Raw genomic sequence first — 25,935 nt, forward strand, 5'->3', positions numbered from 1 at the left:
TGTGAGGGCTTGTTTTCTATGTGGGACTATTTGTACTTTCTAATGACACCTTTCATTTTACCCTAAGGCTAGGTTCACACTACGGAATTTCCGCCTGCAATTCCGCTTTGAAATTGCAGGCGGAAATTCTGCTTACTAAAAATGTATAGTGTAGTGAACGGGTTTCCGTTCACAAATTCACACTCCGGAATTTATGAACGGAAAATCGTCTCGAAATTTTCCGCCTGAAGAATGGTGCTGCTCATTCTTCTTCAGGTGGAAATACTCGCGGAACACATTGCAGTCTATTGGAGAATGCAGTGTCCGCGGGGTCCTAGCGCCGACTCATTCAGTACGGTGAAACTGGGGGGAAAAAATTATTTGTGTGGTAAAATGTGGAAAAAACTAACAGAGAGCACAATATTAAAGGGGTACTCCGGAGAAAACCTTTTTTCTTTTAAATCAACTGGTGCCTGAAAGTTAAACAGATTTGTAAATTACTTCTATTAAAAAAATCTTAATCCTTCCTGTACTTATTAGCTTGCTGAATACTACAGAGGAAATTCTTTTCTTTTTGGAATTCTCTCTGATGACATCACGAGCACAGTGCTCTTTGCTGATGTCATTATAATAATAACTCTATATTTATTGTTGTCCTTAGTGGGATTTGAACCCAAGGCCCCAGCACTGCAAGGCAGCAGTGCTGACCACTGAGCCACCATGCTGCACTTAGCATACATCTGCTATGCACGGTAGCTAAAATGGACAGAGATGTCAGCAGAGAGCACTGTGCTCGTGATGCCAACAGTGTTCCAAAAAGAAAGGAATTTCCTCTGTAGCATTCAGCAGCTAATAAGTACTGGAAGGATTAAGATTTTTTAATAAAAGTAATTTACAAATATGTTTAACTTTCTGGCACCAGTTGATTTAAAAGAAAAAAGGTTTTCACCGGAGTACCCCTTTAATACTTGTGGGTGGGTGTGTGTGTGGGGGGTTGTTATAATTTTCTTTCAGAAATATGATTTTTAATTTTTTTTTACCTGTCACAAAGAACCATCAGCAAGTTATGTATAAACCAAAAAGCATTCTCGTAGCCTGAGACTTGACCCAAAATTACGTGATCAGTAGCCAAAATGGCGAAAGTCCCATAGACCTTGCATGGAACTTCTGGCATTTTGACTAGTAATTGTGTCATGTTGGGCCAGGTCTTGGGCCACCAGAATGTGGTTCGGTTTACACATATCTGTTGACAGTTCGTTGCGAAAGGTACATTTTAAGTCCAAGTCCCCAAGGGTAAATACTTAAATTGCTAAAACTGATTAATGCTATAGCAGCAAAGCATGGATCAGTTAAATCTGTGCTCTACTAGTACAGGTTTCCTGAGGCAGCCTGTACATACGCAGTCTGTAGTGCAGTAGGCATGCAGTATCTGCTTGCTGTCATTCATAGTGTTCCCTAACCTGTTACAAAACTACAACTCCCAGCATGCCCTGACAGCCTCTGGCTGTCAGGGCATGCAGGGAGTTGTAGTTTTGCAACAGGTTAGGTAACTCAGTCAGGGCAGGCTGTCAGGGCCTGTGTCCCCCTGTACAGGGCAGAAGCCACTGCCGCTCACTGCGGGGATTTTAATTGGGCCCCCATCCCCCTGTGCCATGGGGTCCCCATGAGTTGTTAATCGACCCCTTCCCCCACTGTGGACCTTACTGCCAGACTCCAGAGGCTAAGGGGTTCATTTGCCGTCGTTGGACTGGTACGGGATTGAGACATGGGCGGAGCTTCCTCTGATGTTACGCATATATAATTAATTATGAAAATTAGCATGGCCGTTTTTTTTGTTTGTTTTTTTTTGCAAGAAAGGTGGCAACCCTACACACAATTCACTTAAATGAAGGCGAAAAAAAAACAAAAACAACAAAAATAAAAATAAAAACCTGTAGATTTGTTTCTCACTTTAAATAAAGAAATAAAAAAGTACAGAAAAAAAACCCACACATTTTAATGAGAACACATTGAGAACTAATTTGACATCCCTACATTGGTCTTCTGCTCAGGCTTGGCTCAGTTATACACTCTCTTGAATCTGTTCAAATTTGACTAAGAGTTTATCAGTACTTTCTTTAAGATCCTCCACGGAATCTTTAACAGATTTCAAATCATTATCGTGGTTTTCTATTTTCACAGAATAAGCCACCAAACTGTCCACGGCCTCCCTCATCATCTTCAAGTCCGACTCCAGTTTTTTAATGGAGGAACTTAAACCATCGGCGTTGGGTGTCGGCTCGGAAGACCCAACGTTACTCTTCAATTGCTCAAAGTCTACTTTTAGCTCCTGAATCTGGCTTGTCACCTCGACTTGTAAATTCTCAAAGTCAGTGATCGGTAGGGCTGCAATGGAAGATCTCAGCTTGTCTACTTCCTCGGATAAGGCTTGTTGAGCTTCTTTTAGAGTTGACAGTTTCGCAGATACTTCAGGGCTTCCTTGACCATCAGATGAATGGTGCTTCAAGCCAACGATGGCCTCTTCTACGGCATTTAGTCTTCTATTGTATTCCTCAACACTGGTCTTCAAAGACGTTTCACTACTCAACTCCTTCACTTTCATTTCGAGAGGATTTAGTCTCTGCTCAAAGCCGTCTCTGTTTGTCTCAATATCTTTAAGTAAATCATCGTTGGCAGAGATATAATTTCCTTCCAACTCTTTGACAGAAGAAGAAATTTGTTCGAATTCCTTGAGGACTCTGTCCAGTTCTCCTTTCAGGCTGGAATCTTCATTGGACAAAATCTTCTCCACCAGACTATTGACTGCCACCTTTTGATCTTCCACATCTTTCTTTACGTTCTCTTGTTCCCTCTTGAGAAGCTCGATTTCGTTACTGTTGGCCGTAACGGATTCCACATTTAAGGCGTTGTTCATTAACCAGTCTACAGACTCCTCCTTAGACTTAAGTGAGGATTGTAGTTGAGAGACGAGATCTTTTAAAGCCTTCACATCTTCGTTGAGCGCATTTAAGTCTCCTAAAGAAGCTATTTTGGCCTTCACATTGTTAATCTCCTCCTGGCTTGACTTCTGAACCTCGGAAAGCTCTGACAGATCTTCATTAATTGAATTATTTAACTCTGTAAACTTTTCCCGCATGGTTTTGTCGAAGAGATCGAGATCCAGGTCACCTTGGAGTTTTACATCTTGGAGGATACCCGATAGATCCTTCTGCAGCTTTTTTAGGATGACACCAACAATATCTAGTTCCTTTTCGCAATTCTTGATAGAAGTGTCGTGTCTTTGTTGCTTTTCTTGAATGTCTTTTGAGATAAATTCTACTCGTCCAGCTGTTTTTTCAAGTATATCAACCTGAAACGAAAGTTAGAGACTGTCAATAATCTAAAGAAAAATATTATGGTATTATTGGCTAGTGGAGTTCTAGATATGATTTCTTTCACATGTGGCAAAGATGGAGTCTTTCCTAGCCCTGCATCTAAATGCCAAGTCAAAGTAACTTTTTAAACCCCACTTAGCATCTAGGACACATTCCCCACTATCTGTGTCTTTGCTAGTTCTTAAAAGAGCTGTGCAGTTAAAGGGGTATTCCAGGAAAAAACTTTTTATATAATTAATATATATATATATATATATATATATATATATATATATATATATATATATATATATATATATATATATATATCTTAACTGGCTCCAGAAAGTTAAACAGATTTGTAAATTACTTCTATTAAAAAAATCTTAATCCTTTCAGTACTTATGAGCTTCTGAAGTTAAGGTTGTTCTTTTCTGTCTAAATCCTCTCTGAAGACACCTGTCTCGGGAAAGCCCAGTTTAGAAGAGGTTTGCTATGGGGATTTGCTTCTAAACTGGGCGTTTCCCGAGACAGGTGTCTTCAGAGAGGATTTAGACAGAAAAGAACAACCTTAACTTCAGAAGCTCATAAGTACTGAAAGGATTAAGATTTTTTAATAGAAGTAATTTACAAATCTGTTTAACTTTCTGGAGCCAGTTGAATATATATATATATATATATATATATATATATATATATATATATATATATAAAAATTTCTCCTGGAATACCCCTTTAAGTTTTCATTCACTATTTGGGAATTCTAAGTTAATAGAGAGGGGTCCTCTTTTTAGGATTGACATTTTTTGGCTTGAGTGGAAAAGAGAAAAAAAAAAAAGTATATTTAATAAAGAAAATTATATAGACCAGTCCTTGAAGGATCGTAGAAAATGGATACTACATAGAGAAGAGGTGAAAAAAAAAGAAAGAAAAAAAAAAAAGTAAAAAATAAATTATAATATGAAATAAAAAGTACCGTATTTTTCACCGTATAAGACGCACTTTTTCTTCCCCAAAACTGGGGGGAAAAGTTGGTGCGTCTTGTAAGGGGAATACACACCTATCGCGGCGGTCCCTGCACCATCAACGGCCCAGACCCGCGGCTAATACAGGACATCACCAATTGCGGTGATGCCGTGTATTAACCCTTCAGACGCGGCAATCAAAGCTGACCGCCGCGTCTGAAGCGAAAATAACACTAACCCGGCTGTTCAGTCGGGCTGTTCGGGACCGCCGCGGTGAAATCGCGGCGTCCTGAACAGCTTACAGGACACCGGGAGGGACCTTATCCCCCGCATGGCCGGCGCTCTCCTTTGTCGTCATCACGTCGCCGCGCACTTCATCCCATCATCCAATAGGAGCGGCGTGCGTAGCGACGTCATGGCGGCGACGGAGAGCGAGGATAGCGGGTAGCAGAGACGTTCCGGAGCGACATCCTGGGCAGCGGTGACTAGCAGTGACGGGTCCGTAGCGGCGGGGACACGTGAGTACTACCTCCTATACCAGTGGTCTTCAACCTACGGGCCTCCAGATGTTGCAAAACTACAACTCCCAGCATGTCCGGACAGACAACGGCTGTCCGGGCATGCTGGGAGTTGTAGCTTTGCAACATCTGAAGGTCCGCAGGTTGAAGATCACTGTCCTATACTTTACATTGTATTTGGTTCAGAATCTTTATTCTCTAGATTTTTATCCTATAAAATTAGGTACGTCTTATATGCCGGAGCGTCTTATATGAGGAAAAATACGGGTATACCAGTGTGGAGTCAAAAAGAGCATCTATGCTTTTGAAGGTCCAGTCCTGTCCTACATTACAGTCCACTGCTTGAATGGGCAATGTGTAATGCTTAATTTCCCCTGTGGTGGCACTGCAGAGAAAATGAACACTTAGGGGGAGATTTATTAAAACCTGTGCACAGGAATAGTTGACCAGTTGCCCATAGCAACCAATCAGATCGCTTCTTTTAGTTTTCAGAAGACTTTTTAAAAATTAAAGAAGCAGCCCAATTGGTTGCTATGGGAAACTGGTCAACTTTTCTTCTGCAGAAGTTTTGCTATGTCTCCCTCCTAGGGTCCTATTGCATGTGGTGATTTTTTTGGAACTCCGAATAGCGGAGTCTGACGGCAATATGAACGAGGCCTTATGTAATCCCACCATTATTACCATCAGTGGTCTTCAACCTGCGGACCTCCAGATGTTGCAAAACTACCACTCCCAGCAAGCCTGGATGCTGGGTGTTGTAGTTTTGAAACCTCTGGAGGTCCGCAGGTTGAAGACCACTGCGGCCTTTGTCATCATCCAGCCCCCCCCCCCCTTTTGTTTTGTACTCCCCCTCGGCGGGACGTTGGGGTGAGCTGGTCCAGGCTATCTACGCTGCAGGGACCATCCGGTGGGGATGGTTAGTCGTTGCGGGCTGTCCATTTTCACCAGGGGGGGGGGGGCGGGCCTCTTCTCCGCGCTTCGGCCCCGGAGTAGTTACGTTGCCTTGACGATGCAGCACAGGGAAGTTCATGCGCAACGTCCCTGTGCGTCGTCGTCAAGGCAACGTCACTAGGCCGGGGCCGAAGCGCAGAGAAGAGGCCCGCCCCCCCCCCCCCCTGGTGAAAATGGACAGCCCGCAACGACTAACCATCCCCACCGGACGGTCCCTGCAGCATAGATGGGCCGGACCAGCTCACCCTAACGTCCCTCCCGCCGTGGGGAGGCGAGTACAAAACAAAATGGGGGGGTTGGGGATGGATGATGACGAAGGCATGCTGGCAGTTGCAGTTTTGCAACATCTGGAGGTCTGCAGGTTGAAGACCACTGATGAAGGGATTGACAGGGGTGATGCATTTCCCACCCTAGGCCTAGGGTAAAATTAGGGGCCTCGGCTTATACTCGAATATATACATTTTAATTTTTTTATTTTATTCCGGATGGATAGAGGATGTGTAAGCCGCTGTCAGACTTTTGTCAGTTCAACATGGCCGATCCTTCCCTCCCCCGACTTTTCATCTGTCAAGGAGGATTTGAAAGCACCCCACCATACACAAAAAAAAGTTGGTTTTGGTTTGGGAACACGTTCCTTTACCCCATTAATCTGAGTAATAGTACAAATGTGTGTGCTGCTCACCACCCCCGTAATTCACTGCATCACCTGTGCAGGGATGTGCCGGTCCCGCCCGCAGCTTGGTATGCAAACTAGAAGAAAGAAGTTCATCCAGCACTCGAGCTATTGCAGATAAAATAAAGTCTTGCTATATTGCTTTATTATAATCTTCAGAAAGAAGTCACAGAGAATATGTCTGACGCGTTTCGCACCTAAATGCTTAATCATAGACTGGACAGTCTATGATTAAGCACGTAGTTGCGAAACGTGTCAGCATATTCTCCGTTTGTGACCTCTGTCCGAAGATTATAATAAAGCAAGACTTGATTTTATCTTCATACCTCGAGTGCTGGACGAACTTCTTTCTTCTAATTAATCTGAGTAAGCACGTTTATATATGATGAGCTTATATAAGCGTAGGAGGAGCTTTATAAAAGCACTTTGGGGAGATTTATCAAAACCCGTCCGGAGGAAAAGTTGCTGAGCTGCCCATAGCAACCAATCAGATCGCTTCTTTCATTTTTCAGAAGCGTTTAAAAAAAAATGAAAAGAAGTGATCTGGGTACCTCCAGCTGTTGCAAATCTACAACCAAAGGCTGTCCAGCATGCTGGAAGTTGTAGTTTTAAAACAACTGGAGGCACATTAGTAAAAGATCTTTCCCACCAATACAGTCAATTTAAAATGAAAATAAGAAAATGACCATTGTGTAAACCGAACCCTTCCTGTATCTGACACATTTTGTGAATGAATAAGATTTTATCTCAATATTGATTCTAGCCACGAAAAAAAAAAAAAAAGGCGTAAACTCATCAGGAACGTCTGAAAAAACGCTGCCAGAAATTCTGCATAAATGAAGTTTTCTTTCTGCTTAGATAGACTAATGAGAAGACGCTTCGATGCACTTCAGGGTTGTGAATGTGCTGCGCTGGCTTAGAAAACAAGTAGCCGATCCGAAACGCCCGGAGCATTAGATGCTGGATAAACAGCATTCTTTCAGGGTAATGACAACCAGGCGTTGTGATTGGCAGGACCCTGAAGAGGTCGGGGGTTGCAATTCTGATGCCTTCACATTTCATGAATATATTGTCACTATCTGGGCCTGTAAATCCCATTATATACACATATGTACATTTAAGAAGCACTCCGAAATTTTTTTTATTTCCGCTTATATAGTGCAGAATAGGCTATTATTAGAAAATGTAGAGGTTCTTGTGTGTGCCTTCTGCTTACCTCTTTCAGCCAAAATGGCATGAGTGGGTTTTCAACCTTTTCTATGAATCCTATGGCTGAGGGTGTGGTGTTTGATCATTGCACCTGTTCATCTAATCAAACTGCTACTGCTGGAGGTCACCCAGGTGAACTCAGACCGATGAGTGGGTTGGTGGCAGTTCACACTACATGCAGTTTTGATGTGTTTTCTTATTTAAAGAAGAACTCCAGAGCATAAGTACTTATCCTCTATCCACAAAAACCATGTGGATCGGGAATAAGTGTCTGATTTTGACATATTTCCATCAGGTGAAGGGATGTGACCTATAATCTCAATTGAGGCGTTTTATGAAGATTTAGCATTTTTCACTTAGACTTTACAGAACTTTGGGTGTGTCGTGCGATTTTCCAAAATGGTGGAAAAAATTACGCAGCTAAAAGGATAAGGTTCTGTCCGCATCCGAGTTGGGGCTCCGTCATATATTTTGTCATACGGGATAGGAAAAATAGCAAAGTATACAGTGCTATTCTTCACACCAAAACAGACCTCAGTATAAACCCGCCAATTTCAGAAGGCGGGGCCTACCTACTAATGTGTATGGTGGCTTCCCATAGGATTAGGCAATTGCATATCAATCTGCCCGATCCTGTTGTTCTCAGGAGAGATAAATCGCTGCTCCCCCTCGAAAACACACGTATGCTCTGCCAAACTGAGTGTGCATGTGTATAGAATGGTTGGGAGAAATTAGCTCCATGCCCAAGCTGCCTCTACTACAGTGTTTCTCGGAAGGGTTCCTCCAGTTGTTGCAAAACTACAACTTCCATGTATGCTGGGAGTTGTAGCTTTGCAACAGCTGGAGGCACCCTTGTTGGGGAAACATTGCTCTACTAGATAGCAGAGGAAGAAGTGAGGCTATGGCTTGCCTAAAGAACAGTCTACATCTTGGGAATGCACACTTGGCTCAGCTGAGCGTGCATATGTTTTCAATGGGGAGAGAAGAGAAAGCTAATTTCTGCAGGGGGTCTTATCAGTGGGGGTCTGGCCGCTGAGAGACCCTAATGATCATAAGAACAGGGGCCCCCCCTTGTTGCATGTGTGCGCTCTATTGAGTTCTATGGGCATGAAAAATATAGTAAAGTGTTGGGTGTGATCTTGATTATTATATAAGTTAAGAGACTACACCCAAGATACTATCAGTGCCCCGGAACATGAACACAGACAATATTCAGCACAAACTAGTGCAGCATTTTCCAAACAGGGTGCCTCCAGCTGTTGCAAAACTACAACTCCCAGCATGCCATCCAAACGGTCCTACTGCGAAACATCCATATACTGAATGGCCTCTGTGAACCAAGTATGATGGCTACATGCTCCTCCTGTGATTGGTTGCTATGGGCAACGAGGCCTTCCTTTCAGTTTTGAAAAATGAAGCCTGTCTAGATTATTTCTAGTGTTCCTGTAATTGTGTTTCCAAACCAGGGTGCCTGCAGCTGTTGCAAAACTACAACTCCCAGCATGCCATCCAAACGGCCCTATTGTGAAACATCCATATACTGAATGGTACACTCTTTTGGCCTCTGTGAACGAAGTATGATGGATACATGCTCCTCCTGTTGTGATTGGTTGCTATGGGCAACGAGGCCTTCCTTTCAGTTTTGAAAAATGAAGCCTGTGTAGATTATTTCTAGTGTTCTTGTAATTGTGTTTCCAAACCAGGGTGCCTCCAGCTGTTGCAAAACTACAACACCCAGCATGCCCGGACAGCCTTCGGCTGTCCGGCCATGCTGGGAGTTGTAGTTTTGCAACAGCTGGAGGCACCCTGGTTTGGAAAACGTCACATTTGTGTTTGTGTCCTCTATAGCAAAGGACAAGACCATCTGCTACAAACATCATGAAGGGCAGGTCAGTCATTCATTCCATGCATATGTGCATGTACATAAATACTGTACACATCCACCCATCCTCTTATTTACGTAGGACCCAAAAATAAATCTGGAGAAAGAAGTCGCCCCTCAAAAGGTTATATGCAAATGCAGCAAGGCCACAAATGAAGCGCCCGCAAATACCGGGTCAGTGTACAAAAAGAAAAGGGTCATTTCCATAGGATTCCTACAGTCACAACCAGGAAACGTCATAGCGGTGTAATGTCAGCGCTCTTACGGTTACTAGAAACACCATGACGGTTCTTATTTGCTTAGTTTATTTACAGAGCACTATGGTATAACGCTGGAGTGTACAGAGTATTTATGTCTACATGGTCTAACAGCTCTTATGTAGAACTGTACATAGGCTGGATTATAGCGTTATAGGTATATGGGCACGCTAGGAATAGGGATGTCCACCTTTACTACCTATAAAACACAGCTCTATCGACTACTACTATGTCATGGCTAGAGATGTAAAATTTCCAGAAATTTTGAAGCCAAAAATGGTTTGGTTTTGTTTAAAAAAAAAAAAATATATAAAATGCAAAAAAGTGGAGTACTTCTATAAATTTTAAAATATTTTAGTTCTGGATGTTGGTCTCAAGTAGAGATGAGCGAACTTACAGTAAATTCGATTCGTCACGAACTTCTCGGCTCGGCAGTTGATGACTTATCCTGCGTAAATTAGTTCAGCCTTCAGGTGCTCCGGTGGGCTGGAAAAGGTGGATACAGTCCTAGGAAAGAGTCTCCTAGGACTGTATCCACCTTTTCCAGCCCATCGGAGCACCTGAAGGCTGAACTAATTTACGCAGGAAAAGACATCAACTGCCGAGCCGAGAAGTTCATGACGAATCGAATTTACTGTAAGTTCGCTCATCTCTAGTATCAACAATTTACTAAGAGGAGGAGAAATAAAGCCAATTTACTAGTCTGCGGTCTACCCGTGATTGGGGGGAGAACGTTGTGTGTTATGGGTGGGAGTGGGGGTGGTTGTTAAGAACGATAGCGGTCATTTGAAATGTTAGCCTTGATTGGTGGTGGTGGGGAACATTGGCCGAGATTGGGAGGGGGGTTTTGGTACTGATGAGGGTGATGGATGGTGGAAAACATTCACCTGTGATTGGGGGTAGGTACGTCAGCCATGATTGGTGGGGGAGGGGTTTGTGGTACTGATGGGGGGAATCAAGAAGGTTAGCCTTGATTGGGGAGGAGAATGTTAAAAAGAGGACAGAAACGATCAACTACTGAAATACCAACAAGATGGAGCCCAGCCCTGCTCCCTGGGAGCAGTGCTGAGCTTGTCTGTGTCCCAGCTGCAGTCTGAGATTTTGGACCCCCTGCATGAGTCTGAAATCTATAAAAAATAGGCTTGCGGCCAGGACTGGTAGGGAGACCCCTAGTGGTAATTTTTTCTAATTGGAAAATTAAATAGAAAGCATATTTTTTTAATAACATGCTATTGGAAAGTTATTCTGCATACATTAATCTATTATATATCAAAAGTTTTTATGATGAAAGGTACCCTTTAAAGCAAGGGTCTCCAAACTGTGGACCTCCAAAACTACAACTCCCAGCATGGCCGGACAGCCAACGGCTGGGAGTTGTAGTTTTGCAACATCTGGAGGTTCAGAGTTTGGAGACCCCTGCCTTAGAGTACTCAATCTGTTGTGTAGCTATAGGGCAGTGTTCCCCAACCTGAGACTCTCCAGCTGTTGCAAGACTACAACTCCCCTTTTGTAATTTTACAATGGCTGTAGAACCACTTCTGGGCCCTGGTGTTGAACGGGGGCCCCTAGGCTATAAAAGAAGCAGTATGTAAAGGGTATGCAAAAGTTGAAGGATATGTATCCTTGTTGTTTTTTCTAAGCAATCACCTAAAGTGCCCCGGGGAAGAGTCTGTACTCCAAACACCATAGAGATGGTTGGCAAGACAGAATTCAATCCCAAATTAAGTACAACTAATGCACAGGAACCATGAAGCAGTTGCCTATGGCAACCAAATTACTTTGGCCACAACATAGGCCGCATGGCCAAAGATGACTAAGTTGCGCTTCCTGAAACGTGCTACAATGGGGTTGCGGTGCGATATGCAACCTGGATAGATGATTCTGGTGATTGTTAGGTGATGATGATCACTTACAGGTCGCAACGCAACCCCATTCGTTTTCATTAGCTGGAATACTGTACAATTTAGGTAACGCTTAAATGGTAATTTTCGGCTAGATTGGTTTGGCTGCTATGGGTAACCTTTTCACCACTTTTGATAAATACCCACTTTTAATATACCTGCCTTACCACATGAATGTATATCAGTTTCTCGTAAAGCTTTTCCAGACCCCTGAATGGCAAATAAGTATTGTACCAGTTCTGTATTGGCAGACTGAACATTGAAAACCCTGAGAAAGCTGGGTGATTCTTTGTAACTAAAAACACAATATCTGTATTTGTTAAGTATAATTATTTGTGTTATATGACATAGAATTACCCTGCTTTTAGAGGGTTTTGAATTATATAGAAATGCAGATTTGCATATATTTGCACATATTTGCCATTCGGGGGCTGTAAAAGCTAGCTGTCATTTAACGGCAACCGCCTTGGTCTTTACCTAGCTTTTCCAGACCCCTGAATGGCAAATATGTAGTATAAAAAGTTCTGCATTTCTATATAATCAAGCAGACTGACCACTCAAAACCCTGGGAAGGACAGATGCAGATATGGCATAATACATATTTACCATTCAGGGGTCTCTACATGTAATGGCAACATGTTACCCAGCATTTCCAGACCCCAGAATGGCATTGCTATATAATTAGCCAGATTCACCATTCAAAACCCCTAGAAAGCTTGGTGATTGTAAGTAAAACACAATATTTGGTTTAACTTGATACACATGTCTTTTTTTCAACCTTATTAACTATGTATTTATTTAGTGTAAATATTTGTGTTTTAGTTACAAAAAAAATAAAAAATCACCCAGCTTTCTCATGAGTTTTGAATGGTAAGTCTGTAATTTATAAAGCAACGCAGAACTTGGTATAATACATGGTTAGTCTGCCTTATTATATAGAAATGCAGACTTACATATTATACATACATATTTGCCATTTTGGAGTCTGGAAAAGCTAGGTGACCTGTAACAGCAACCTTGTTAGCCTTTACCCAGCTTTTCCAGACCCTGAATGTCAACTATGTATTATACCAAGTCTGAATTACTATATAATCAGGGAAACTGACCATTCAAAACCCTGGGAAAGCTGGCTGATTCTTTGTAATGGTCAGTCTCCCTAATTATATAGCAATGAAGACATTATTGCCAATCAGGGTGTCTGGAAAAGCTAGGTAACTTGGTACAATACATGGTCGGTTTGCCTTATAATATAGCAAAGCAGACTTTATACAATACATATTTGCCATTAGAGGGGTCTGGAAAATCTAGGTGACATGTAACAGTAACCTTGTTAGTCTTTACCCAGCTTTTCCAGACCCCCGAATGTCAAATAGGTGTTATACCAAGTCTGAATTGCTATATAATCAGGGAAACTGACCATTCAAAACCCTGGGAAAGCTGGCTGATTCCTTGTAATGGTCAAACCCAATTATATAGTTATGAAGACTTGGTATTATACATTATTACCAATCGGGGAGTTCGGGAAAGCTAGGTGACTTGGTACAATACATGGTGGGTCTGCCTTATTATACAGCAATGGAGACTGTATAATACATATTCACCATTAGGGGGGGTCTGGAAAATCTAGATGACACATAACAGCAACCTTGTTAGTCTTTATCCAGCTTTCCTAGATCCCCGAATGTCAAATATGTATTATACCAAGATTGAGTTGATATATAATCAGGGAAACTGACCATTCAAAACCCTGGGAAAGCTGGCTGATTTTTTTGCACTGGTCAGTCTCTCCAATTATATAGCAATAGGGTATTATACATAATTGCCTGGAAAATCTAGGGGACATGTAACAGCAACCTTGTTAGCCTTTACCCAGCTTTTCCAGACCCCCGAATGGCAAATATGTATTATTCCAAGTCTGCATTGCTTTATAAATCAGGCAGAATGGGCATTCAAAACCCTGGTGTGAGCCTTTGTAACTAAAAACACATATTTACACTAAATCAATCAAATACAAATATTTACACTAAACAATGATCAAATACAAATATTTACACTAAACAATAAATATTTACACTAAACAATATTTACACTAAGGCTGCGTTCACATCACGATTTCTCCATCCGACTTGAGTATACGATTTTATAACTTAAAATCCTATATAAAGTCGGATCCATTGACCTCCATTTAAAAAAAATCGGATCCATTACACACATCCGATTTGATCCGCATCCGATTTCACACGATTTTTTGTTTGGGTCTGACAACGATTACAGACCTAAACAAAAATCATGTGAAATCGGATGCGGATCAAATCGGATGAGTGTAATGGATCCGATTTTTTTTTAATGGAGGTCAATGGATCCGATTTTATATACGATTTTAAGTTACGAAATCGTTTACTCAAGTCGGATGGAGAAATCGTGATGTGAACGCAGCCTAAACAATAAATACAAATATTTACACTAAACAATACATACAAATATTTACACTAAACAATACAAATATTTACACTAAACAATAATCAAATACAAATATTTACACTAAACATCAAACGCAGATTAGTAATGAATGAAACTCTAGCAGGGTTTCCCAACCAGTGTGCCTCCAGCTGTTGCAAAACTACAACTCCCAGCATGCCCGGACAGCCTTCGGCTGTCCGGGCATGCTGGGAGATGTAGTTTTGCAAGACACTGTGCCCTGGGCAGCGGATTTTACCTGCTTTTGGAGGGTGTTCACAGTTTCTGCCAGTTCTCCCTTCTGGCTTGATAAGTGGCTCAGTTTGCTGCTGATCAATGAGACTTCTTCCAGGACATTATACACCAGCCAGCCAGTGCCAGCAGCCACAGCTATCACTACTACATAGAATAGGAAAGTCAATAGCTTGCTGAAGAACCCAGCTTTCCCAGATGAGATGATGATGATGATGACCCTCCTTTCTGGGGTTTGGGGTTCTTCTTTGCCACGTCATTGCCAGTTGCAGCCTGGGCATTGTTCTCTGCAGAGTTGCCTTTATTCCTATGCCTTGCACTAGCCATGGTGTGAGTGTGAGTGTGAGTGAGCTCTGCTGGCAACTGTTGCTGATGTTCAATCAATAAAGTTACCAATGCAGCTTCCTTGTGGTCTCCAGACCAATGATCTGCAGCACAGGAGCCAATGGGGAGGGGCTACAGTCCTAAAAAAGAACTTTTTACTAACTTTGGGGGTAGTGCAAAGGAAAAAAAAAAAAATTGCAGCCCCCTCCCTTTCTGCTCACACCCAGCATAGCCCCTCCTATAGGACTGGCTGGGGAGACTGCCACGCATACATACAGCTCAGTCCCTGGGGAAGCTGTCTGGTTACAATGAAACTGGAAGCTTCTTCCTCATCCTCAGGCATGTTGGAGGCACTGGTTTAGAGTCAGATGCACTGCAAAGCCCAGCAAGTTTGCTATGGGTCTGTAGTAAATGTGGAACTACAAGTGCCATAATGCATTTAGTATTTTCATAAAGTTGCATGCGGTTTGCAATTGTTCTAATGTGCATAAAACATAGCAAACAAAAATTGCTGACATGGCATAAGACAGACTGTGGAACTACAAGTACCAGAATGTGTTTAGTATTTGCATAAAGTTGCATGCAGTTTGCAATCGTTCTAATGTACATAAAACATTGCAAACAAAAAATTGCTGACATGGCATAAGACAGACTGTGGAACTACAAGTACCAGAATGTGTTTAGTATTTGCATAAATTTGCATGCTATTAGTCATTCTATTAGTGTTAAACTGTGCATAAAACATAGCAAAAAATAAATAAAATCAAAAAGAATTTGCTGCCATGGCATAGCACAGACTGTGGAACTACAAGTTCCAGAATGTGTTTTGTATTTGCATAAAGTTGCATGCTATAAGTCATTCTATTAATGTTATACTGTGCATAAAACAGCACAAAAAAAATAATAATAAAAAGATTTTGCTGCCATGGCATAGCACAGACTGTGGAACTACAAGTACCAGAATGTGTTTAGTATTTGCATAAAGTTGCATGCTATTAGTAATTCTATTAGTGTTATACTGTCATAAAACATAGCAAAAAAAATATATATATACATATATATATATATATATATATATATATATATATATATAGAATTTGCTGCCATGGCATAGCACAGACTGTGGAACTACAAGTACCAGAATGTGTTTAGTATTTGCATAAAAGTTGCCTGAAAATAGTAATGCTCCTTATATTGTATTACTGTGCAAAAACAATTGATCAGGTACGGCTGGTTAGACTTGGTATTGTACAGACTGTGGAACTACAAGTACCAGAATGTGTTTAGTATTTGCATAACGTTGCTTGCAGTTCGTAATTCTCCTTATAATGTTCTATTATGCATAAAACATAGCAAAATAAATAAATAAATAAATTGTTGCCATGGCATAGCACAGACTGGGGAACTACAAGTACCAGAATGTGTTTAGTATTTGCTTAAAGTTGCCTGAAAATAGTAATTCACCTTCATATTGTTCTACTGTACAAAAGCAATTGATCAGGTACGGCTGTATGCTAACTGCTGGTTAGACTTGGTATTGCACAGACTGTGGAACTACAAGTACCAGAATGTGTTTAGTGTCTGCATTAAGTTGCATTTTATTGGTAATTTTCCTGATATTGTTTATACTGTGCAAAAATTGATCAGCCATGGCTGTCTTGCAACTACTGGTTAGACTTGGTATCGTACTGTGGAACTACAAGTACCAGAATGTGGTTAGTATTTGCATAAAATTGCAGGCTATTAGTAATTCTATTAGAGTTTTACTGTGCAAAAAACTTGGCAAAAAAAATGAATTTGCTGCCATGGCATAGCACAGATTGAGGAACTACAAGTACCAGAATGTGTTTAGCATTTAAATAAAGTTGCCTGCAGTTTGTAATTCTTCTAATAGTGTTCTACTGTGCATAAAACATAGCAATTAAAAAAAAAAATGTTGCTGCCATAGCATGGTATAGCACAGACTGTGGAACTACAAGTGCCAGAATGTGGTTAGTATTTGCATAAAATTGCAGGCTATTAGTAATTCTCCAAATAGTGTTCTACTGTGCATAAAACATAGCAAAAGAAAATGGCTGCCATGGCATAACACGGACTGTGGAACTACAAGTACCAGAATGTGTGTAGTATCTGCATAAAGTTGCCTGCTATTAGTAATTCACCTTATATTGTTCTACTGTGTAAAAACAATTGATCAGGTACGGCTGTATCCCAACTGCTGGTTAGACTTGGTGTTGCACAGACTGTGGAACTACAAGTACCAGAATGTGTTTAGTGTCTGCATAAGATTGCAGGCTATTAGTCATTCTCCAAATAGTGTTCTACTGTGTGATGTCCCAGTATGGGATATAGTCCTGTACAGTACTTAGGCCCTGTCAGGTTGAGTCTCTCTGTGTCCCAGGGACCCTCCTGCAGTGTCTCCCCCATAGTAATATTTATTTTGTTTAGTGTTATGTATAAAGGACCTATGAGTAAGTCACATGGTAATGTGTTCACATGATGTGTTATGTTACCCAGGGAGCACCAGCTAACCAGGTGACCTGCAGCTTGGCCTATGGACTTCTGGCTCAGCCCCTTTTTATAAGAGGAGGAGCCATTACAATCTCTCTCTTCTACCACACTTGCTACTGAGATACAGTAAAGTCCAGACATCTCAGAGCCAGTGTCCAGCACATCTGGAGGCCTCAAGCCACCTACAGCCACAAGCCAGTAAGTCAAGTCATCTATGTCTGAAGAGAAACGCTGTTTGTGAGGTACATATCTGGCAGCGCGACCAGCCTCCCGGTTTCCGACTTCCACTGTTGTCCTAATGAACAATACTCACGTAGGCTGTGGTGTTTACACCAGGCTCAGTTGGTACTAAGGAGCCCAAAAATGCCCAGAAAATGTCCCGCACACCATTACACCACCACCAGCCTGACCACTGATACAAGGCCGGATGGATCCATGCTTTCATGTTGTTTATGCCAAATTCTGACCCTGCCATCTGAATGTCACAGCTGGAAACGAGACTCATCAGACTAGGCAATGTTCTTCCAGTCTTCCACTGTCCAGTATTGGTCCCTGTGTGAATTGTAGCCTTAGTTTCCTGTTCTTAGCTGACAGGAGCGGCACCCAGTGTGTCTTCTGCTGCTGTAGCCCATCTGCTTCAAGGATGGACCTGTTGTACGTGCTTCAAGGATGGACCTGTTGTGCATTCAGAGATGGTATTCTGCAGACCTTGGTTGTAACAAAATGGTTATTTGAGTTACTGTTGCCTGTCACATGGAACCAGTCTGCCCATTCTCCTCTGACATCTACAAGACATTTTTGTACACACAACTGGATTTTTCTTCTTTTTTCGGACCATTCTTTGTAAACCCTAAAGATAGTTGTGTGAGTGAAACTCCAAGTAGATCAGCATTTTCTGAGAAACTCAGACCAGCCCATCTGGCACCAACAACCATGCCACGTTCAAAGTCACTTTCTTCCCCATTCTCATGCTCGGTTTGAAGTTCGGCAAGTGTCTTGACCACATCTACATGCCTGAATGCATTGAGTTGCTGCCATGTGATTGGCTGATTAGCTATGTGTGTTAACAAGTGACAAAAACGCCATCAGAACTGCCTTGTGTGAACTGTAATAATAGCAATACAATTTAAGAAACGCCGTAACACTCGTAAATAATTGAGAGAGGAGTGTACTGAGGGGTATGCCCTGTTTCATTCCTAAATCTCACCCAGTGTTTGTCTGTATGCCAGAAGGTGGAGCTGTAAAACCCCAGATGGAGTCCTGAACACTCCTCTATTGTCAATACAAAGGTCATACTGCAGAATTGTCACGTTGCATTCTATTCAATGTTGTATGTTGAAACCATTGTATGTTGAGTCCATAACTCTATGGAAACCTGGTAATTGCTTCTGAAGCCACCAAAATGTCATCCAAAAATAGGAAAAAGTGAGGATTAAAAATAAATAAGTAGACAACTAATATAGATAAAGCAAATCCTTATATATAAAAGTAAGAAAGAGCTGCTGGGAGCTGTAATCACTGTCTATTTCAGTGTTTCCCAACCAGGGTGCCTCCAGCTGTTGCAAAACTACAACTCCCAGCATGCCCGGACAGCCTTCGGCTGTCCGGGCATGCTGGGAGTTGTAGTTTTGCAACAGCTGGAGGCACCCTCTTTGGGAAACACTGGTCTATGTAGAGGAATGGAGCTTCTTCAGGGTCCTGTACAGAACACGCAATGTCCTAAAAAAAGTAAAATGGAGCCGCCCTCACCTGGTGTCCAAATGGGCAGCTAACCCTGGTACAGGTAAAAAGTACAGAACATGTAATACTTCCCCGTACTGTAGGGGGTGCTACCAGCCAGTCAGTGCATCCACTTCAGTCATACAGGTAAAGAGTACAGAACATGTAATACCTCCCTGTACTGTAGGGGGCACTACCAGACACCAGTCAGTGCATACACTTCAGTAATACAGGTAAAAAGTAGTACAGAACATGTAATACCTCCCTGTACTGTAGGGGGCGCTACCAGCCAGTCAGTGCATGCACTTCAGTCATACAGGTAAAGAGTACAGAACATGTAATACCTCCCTGTACTGTAGGGGGCACTACCAGACACCAGTCAGTGCATACACTTCAGTAATACAGGTAAAGAGTACAGAACATGTAATACCTCCCTGTACTGTAGGGGGCGCTACCAGACACCAGTCAGTGCATGCACTTCAGTAATACAGGTAAAGAGTAGTACAGAACGTGTAATACCTCCCTGTACTGTAGGGGGCACTACCAGACACCAGTCAGTGCATACACTTCAGTAATACAGGTAAAAAGTAGTACAGAACATGTAATATCTCCCTGTACTGTAGGGGGCGCTACCAGACACCAGTCAGTGCATGCACTTCAGTAATACAGGTAAAGAGTACAGAACGTGTAATACATCCCTGTACTGTAGGAGGCGCTACCAGACACCAGTCAGTGCATACACTTCAGTAATACAGGTAAAGAGTACAGAACATGTAATACCTCCCCGTACTATAGGGGGCGCTACCAGACACCAGTCAGTGCATGCACTTCAGTAATACAGGAGTTTTACCAGTGAAATGTCCATTCTGATTGGTCGGTTCTACCGGTCATTGACACATTGATCCAGAAAAGACCATTGTATGTTGAAGCTATTGTATGTTGAGGCCATTGTAAGTTGAGGGATCACTGCAATTTCTTGTAAATATTTGCAACTTTTTGACGCCAGTTTTCAGATGTCTGCGGTGCCCGCTTGGGTGATGTTCTGGGCGGCGGGGGTATAGGTTATATAGAGTTCTCAATGGGAAGTTCCGTCACCCGGAGTGTTCTGGTTTCACTGCCCTGCCTTCTCTTTCTATTTTTACACAAACAGATGCCTTTGCAGTATAATGTTGTATACAATACAGCTTTTACTGCTTTTTTTTGTTTCCTGTAAAAGTCATTTGAGGGAGAAGAGAAGAGCCATACAGGAATATGTCCTGATATATGGTTTTCATATGCGTCCTGGCTGGGTTCATAATAAAAGCTAATTTGCTGTGAAATAGATCACCATGATGTCCAATAGACTCCACTGTCTTCTTATGTGATCTGCTGCCTGCGTCTCACACTGCACTACTCCTGCTGTCACATGTGCATATGAGGTCGGGATACAAGGTTGGGATATAAGAATGGGATATGAGGTCGGGATAGGAGGACGAGATACAGTGATCCCTCAACTTACAATGACCTCAACATACAATAGTTTCAACATATAATGGTCTTTTCTGGACCATTGTAACTTGAAACCGGTCTCAACATACAATGTACAGACAGTCCAGATCTGTGAAACTCGTCATTGGCTGGAAGAACCGACCAATCAGAATGGACATTCACTGGTAAAACTCCTGTATTACTGAAGTGCATGCACTGACTGGTGTCTGGTAGCGCCCCCTACAGTACAGGGAGGTATTACATGTTCTGTACTCTTTACCTGTATTACTGAAGTGCATGCACTGACTGGTGTCTGGTAGCGCCCCCTACAGTACAGGGAGGTATTACATGTTCTGTACTCTTTACCTGTATGACTGAAGTGCATGCACTGACTGGTGTCTGGTAGAGCCCCCTACAGTATAGGGAGGTATTACATGTTCTGTACTCTTTACCTGTATTACTGAAGTGCATGCACTGACTGGTGTCTGGTAGCGCCCCCTACAGTACAGGGAGGTATTACATGTTCTGTACTCTTTACCTGTATGACTGAAGTGCATGCACTGACTGGTGTCTGGTAGAGCCCCCTACAGTATAGGGAGGTATTACATGTTCTGTACACTTTACCTGTGCCAGGATTAGCTGCTCCTTTGGACACCAGGTGAGGGCGGCTCCATGTTACTTTTTTAGGACACTGTGTACTGTACAGGACCCTGAAGAAGCTCCTGTCCTCTACATAGACAGTGATTACAGCTCCCAGCAGATCTTTATTACTTTTATATGTAAGGATTTGCTTTATCTATATTAATTAACTACTTATCTTTATTTAATCCTCAATTTTTCCTATTTTTGGATGACATTTTGGTGACTTCAGAACCAATTACCAGGTTTCCATAGAGTTATAGTCTCAACATACAATGGTCGTCCTGGAACTAATTAAAGGGGTTATCCAGGGGAAAACTTTTTTTTATATATATCAACTGGCTCCAGAAAGTTAAACAGATTTGTAAATCGCTTCTATTAAAAAAAAATCTTAATTCTTTCAGTACTTATGAGCTGCTGAAGTTGAGTTGTTCTTTTCTGTCTAAGTGCTCTCTGATGACACCTGTCTCGGGAACCGCCCAGTTTAGAAGCAAATCCCCATAGCAAACCTCTTCTACTCTGTGCAGTTCCCGAGACAAGCAGAGATGTCAGCAGAGAGCACTGTTGCCAGACAGAAAACAACAACTCAACTTCAGCAGCTGATAATTATTGAAAGGATTAAGATTTGTTAATAGAAGTAATTTAGAAATCTGTTTAACTTTCTGGAGCCAAAGTTTTTTTCCTGGAATGCCCCTTTAATATTGTAACTTGAGGGACCACTGTATAAGGATGGGACATGAGGTCGGGATACGAGGTCGGGATAAAAGGATGAGACACGAGGTCGGGATATGAGGATGGGATATGAGAATATGATATGATGATGAGGACAAGATATAAGGATGAGGCATGAGGTCGGGATATGAGGACAAGATATAAGGATGAGGCATGAGGTCGGGATATGAGGACAAGATATAAGGATGAGGCATGAGGTCGGGATATGAGGACAAGATATAAGGATGAGGCATGAGGTCGGGATATGAGGACAAGATATAAGGATGAGGCGTGAGGTCGGGATATGAGGACAAGATATAAGGATGAGGCATGAGGTCGGGATATGAGGATATGATGATGATGATGATATGATATAATGAGGACAAGATATAAGGATGAGGCATGAGGTCGGGATATGAGGACAAGATATAAGGATGAGGCATGAGGTCGGGATATGAGGACAAGATATAAGGATGAGGCATGAGGTCGGGATATGAGGACAAGATATAAGGATGAGGCATGAGGTCGGGATATGAGGATATGATGATGATGATGATATGATATAATGAGGACAAGATATAAGGATGAGGCATGAGGTCGGGATATGAGGACAAGATATAAGGATGAGGCATGAGGTCGGGATATGAGGACAAGATATAAGGATGAGGCATGAGGTCGGGATATGAGGACAAGATATAAGGATGAGGCGTGAGGTCGGGATATGAGGACAAGATATAAGGATGAGGCATGAGGTCGGGATATGAGGATATGATGATGATGATGATATGATATAATGAGGACAAGATATAAGGATGAGGCATGAGGTCGGGATATGAGGACAAGATATAAGGATGAGGCATGAGGTCGGGATATGAGGACAAGATATAAGGATGAGGCATGAGGTCGGGATATGAGGATATGATGATGATGATGATATGATATAATGAGGACAAGATATAAGGATGAGGCATGAGGTCGGGATATGAGGACAAGATATAAGGATGAGGCATGAGGTCGGGATATGAGGACAAGATATAAGGATGAGGCATGAGGTCGGGATATGAGGATATGATATGATGAGGACAAGAGAACCATTGTTGCTTTTCCTCTCCCACAGAGATTCGGTAGGAAGACTGGGAATGCTGGGTACTCTGTTAATAGAAATAAAATGAAGCACTGACCGTATGCGCATATTCTGATGAACACTTCAACTTCTGCGAATAGAGAAGGAACCTGCACTTATCTTGAGATCGAGGACCACCTGACCCCCTCCAGCTTGTTGTATACAGTTTACATAAATGCCATAGACTAACTCCCTCAAGGGGTACGGGAATGGGGGGAAAGCAATATTGAGACAGGTATGGGTCATTGCTGTAGACCCCCTCTCCATGGAATAGACACCTATGACTAGCTGGATATCTCATGGCCAATGGTATTGGTGTCTATAGAGCAGACTGCTGCCTACAGTGGTGGAAAACTGGTACTGCAAGTGACAAAAAATAACTAGACAATGCATGATAATTTTACAAAATGGCATTTCCCATTGTAGTATTTTTAGGAGAGAAAGTAAAAGGACCCACATGACCCCTGTTTTCTAGGTAATGTACAGAAATGGCTGACGCTTAGAGTCACTGCAGGAAGAGGATGACAATGTCAGGTGACCTTGTTCCTGTCTGTCATGCATTGTCACCTCGGCAAAATCTATGACAGGGTCTCACATCCTAGCATATATTATTTATTGTATTGGTCTCCTCATATGGGACTGACTCCGAGGCCCTGGTGCGACTGCATCCTGTGCGCCCCCTATGGTTATGCCACTGATGGTGCAGTTTTAACCCTTTCACTTTTTTATTATTTTCTCACCAACTCTCTCCAGAAGCCTCTTGTACCCTCAGAAATGTTTTTTAAAGCATTACTGACATAAAAAAAATACTCTAGAAAAGCCCAAGGCTCAGCACTTATTCCATTTAAAGGGGTATTGCAAAAATCTTTTATTTGACTATGCTACAGGGGCTGTAAAGTTAGTGTGGTCCATAATATAGTGTCTGTACCTGTGTGTGACGGTTTTCTCGCAATTCTTATGTGATGTTCACCCCAATATTTATTTTTAACTTAAGAGTATACAAAATGACTCAGGTCTCGGGATTTCCCAGGTTGCAGTGCGTCGAGACCTGACATCACTAGTCAGTTGTGCAAAGGGAGCCTGTCCTGCTTCAATGGGGGGAGCGACAGAGAGATAATTTTGCAACAGCTGTAGGCACCCTGATTAGAAAACACTAGAGCTTATTTGTGCAGCAATGGGTGGGGTGGCTGCTGTGTAAGAGGGAGGAACGTAACTTCACACTTACAAGCATGGAACTATGGGATGTGTAGTTTAAGAGACCAAACTCCAACAGGAAATACCCAGATATCCTGGCAGGTAAATCACCTTATGGTGAATAACCCTTTTAATTGTAGGTGACTGACTCCATAGACTTCTAATGGAGGACGTCACTTACAATGAGAGGGACTGGGCTCCGGGTTGGGGAGTGAAGTGCGTTGCCCCATGCTTCTCCCAGTGACCTTTATCTAGAGATCGGTGTCTGCATGATGTGTTAAAAGTTTTTTAAATGACAGTAATGTTTTAGGTTTCCCAAGCCAATCAGTGTTTCCTAACCAGGGAGTCTCCAGCTGTTGCAAAACTACAACTCCAAGCCAGGGCCAGATTAAGGCTGCCTGGAAGACTGAGCACTTCAGTAAGATGGGGCCCACAAACAATCCCCCCAAGACAGTCCCCCCCCTTCTACTGAGACTTGTTGCCGGCTAGCAGGGGTGGACTGACAACTCATGGGGCCCCCCATGCACCCACACCCATATAGATGCACGGCCCACATACAGTCAATTCATTTTTCAATTCATAAAGAAAATATAGCAAAATAACACAATTTTGGAAAGGTGGGGTGTGGGTTCGTTTCTACGCAACATATTTTCCTGTTAAAAATAGACATTATCTTCATTCCGTAGGTCCATATGATTACAACGATACCCAATTAATGTAGGTTTTGTTATATTTTGCTACTTTTTGTGAGAAAATTAACATGAATAAAATGTTCCCATGTTCCCATTCACCTATAAGGCTAAGTTTAGACTTGTTTTTTTGTCCTGCATTTTTTGGGTTTAAAAAAACGCCTGAAAAAACACCAGTGCAATTTCCTGCGTCTGCCGTTTTTCTGGCATTTTTTAATTAGTGTGGAAATTGCACCTTGGCAGTTTTTTTTGGTACCCAAAATTTGTTGGGTACCAAAAAAAAAAAAAGGATGCAGTAGTGATGGAAAAAATATGTATTTAACTAAACATATTTTTTATAACTACATTTTTATAATTTTTTTATAAAGTGTGTGTGTGTGTGTTTCACTTTCTTTCTCTATTTTTTACATTTTTTATGTAGTATTACTACTCCTAGCATGGAACACACTGTTCCATGATGGGAGTAGTAGTACCTGTACTAATAGACATATCGCCCCGGGTGTCAGTCTGACACCCGAGGCGATCATCCATAATATAGCAGAGATGCGGAGCGGCTCTATACAGCGCCCGCATCTCTGCTCTGTACTCCGGCCAGTGATGTGAATAGAACATCGCTCATTCATATTTTCCGCCCAGAGTGGTGATTGGCCGGATGGTGGCAGCTAATCACCGTGGCCAGAGTACAGAGCAAAGATGTGAGCGCAGGAGAAAGCCGCTCCATATCTGCTATAGACAGGACGATCACAGCGGATGGCAGTAGTGATACCCGCTGTGATCTGTTCTTACCTGCAGGTACTACCCCCTACAGGACCCATGACGTACCGGTACGTCATGAGTCAGCTCCCGTTCTATAACACGGGGCCAGGACCTGTGGCTAAGAGCATGGCACTGAACGCGGAGCCGGCGTTGAAAGTTGAACGCCGCGTATAAAGTGAAAGTAAAACGTTGCTGGTTAGCTCAGGGGGCTGTTCGGGATGTCCGCAGCGAAATCGCGGCATCCCGAACAGCTGTGACACAGCAGGGTGGTCCCTTACCTTGCCTCCTGGTGTCCGATCGACGAATGACTGCTCAGTGCCTGAGATCCAGGCATGAACAGTCAAGCGGCAGAATCATTGATCAATCGTTTCCTATGAGAAACCACTGGTCAATGTAAAAGACCAG

General features: G+C 42.3%; 2 protein-coding genes across 2 annotated transcripts in view; one reads left to right on the forward strand and one right to left on the reverse strand.

The window, feature by feature from the left end:
* Positions 1–1,930: 1,930 nt before the first annotated feature.
* On the reverse strand, positions 1,931–14,902 carry CKAP4 (cytoskeleton associated protein 4). The gene is given in 3 exon segments (XM_056517322.1): positions 1,931–3,328; positions 14,405–14,598; positions 14,601–14,902. Coding segments are annotated over 3 exon segments (1,605 nt in total). The 5' UTR covers positions 14,725–14,902; the 3' UTR covers positions 1,931–2,041.
* BLTP3B (bridge-like lipid transfer protein family member 3B) overlaps positions 9,521–25,935 on the forward strand; it is a 154,509-nt gene continuing 138,094 nt past the window's right edge. Inside the window, exon 1 of the mRNA XM_056517317.1 lies at positions 9,521–9,537. The gene's annotated coding sequence lies outside the window, so the exon portion shown is untranslated. The remainder of the gene's footprint in view (positions 9,538–25,935) is intronic.

The sequence above is a fragment of the Hyla sarda genome, chromosome 4, assembly GCF_029499605.1.
Source record: "Hyla sarda isolate aHylSar1 chromosome 4, aHylSar1.hap1, whole genome shotgun sequence".
In the NCBI taxonomy this organism is placed as follows: Eukaryota; Metazoa; Chordata; class Amphibia; order Anura; family Hylidae; genus Hyla; species Hyla sarda.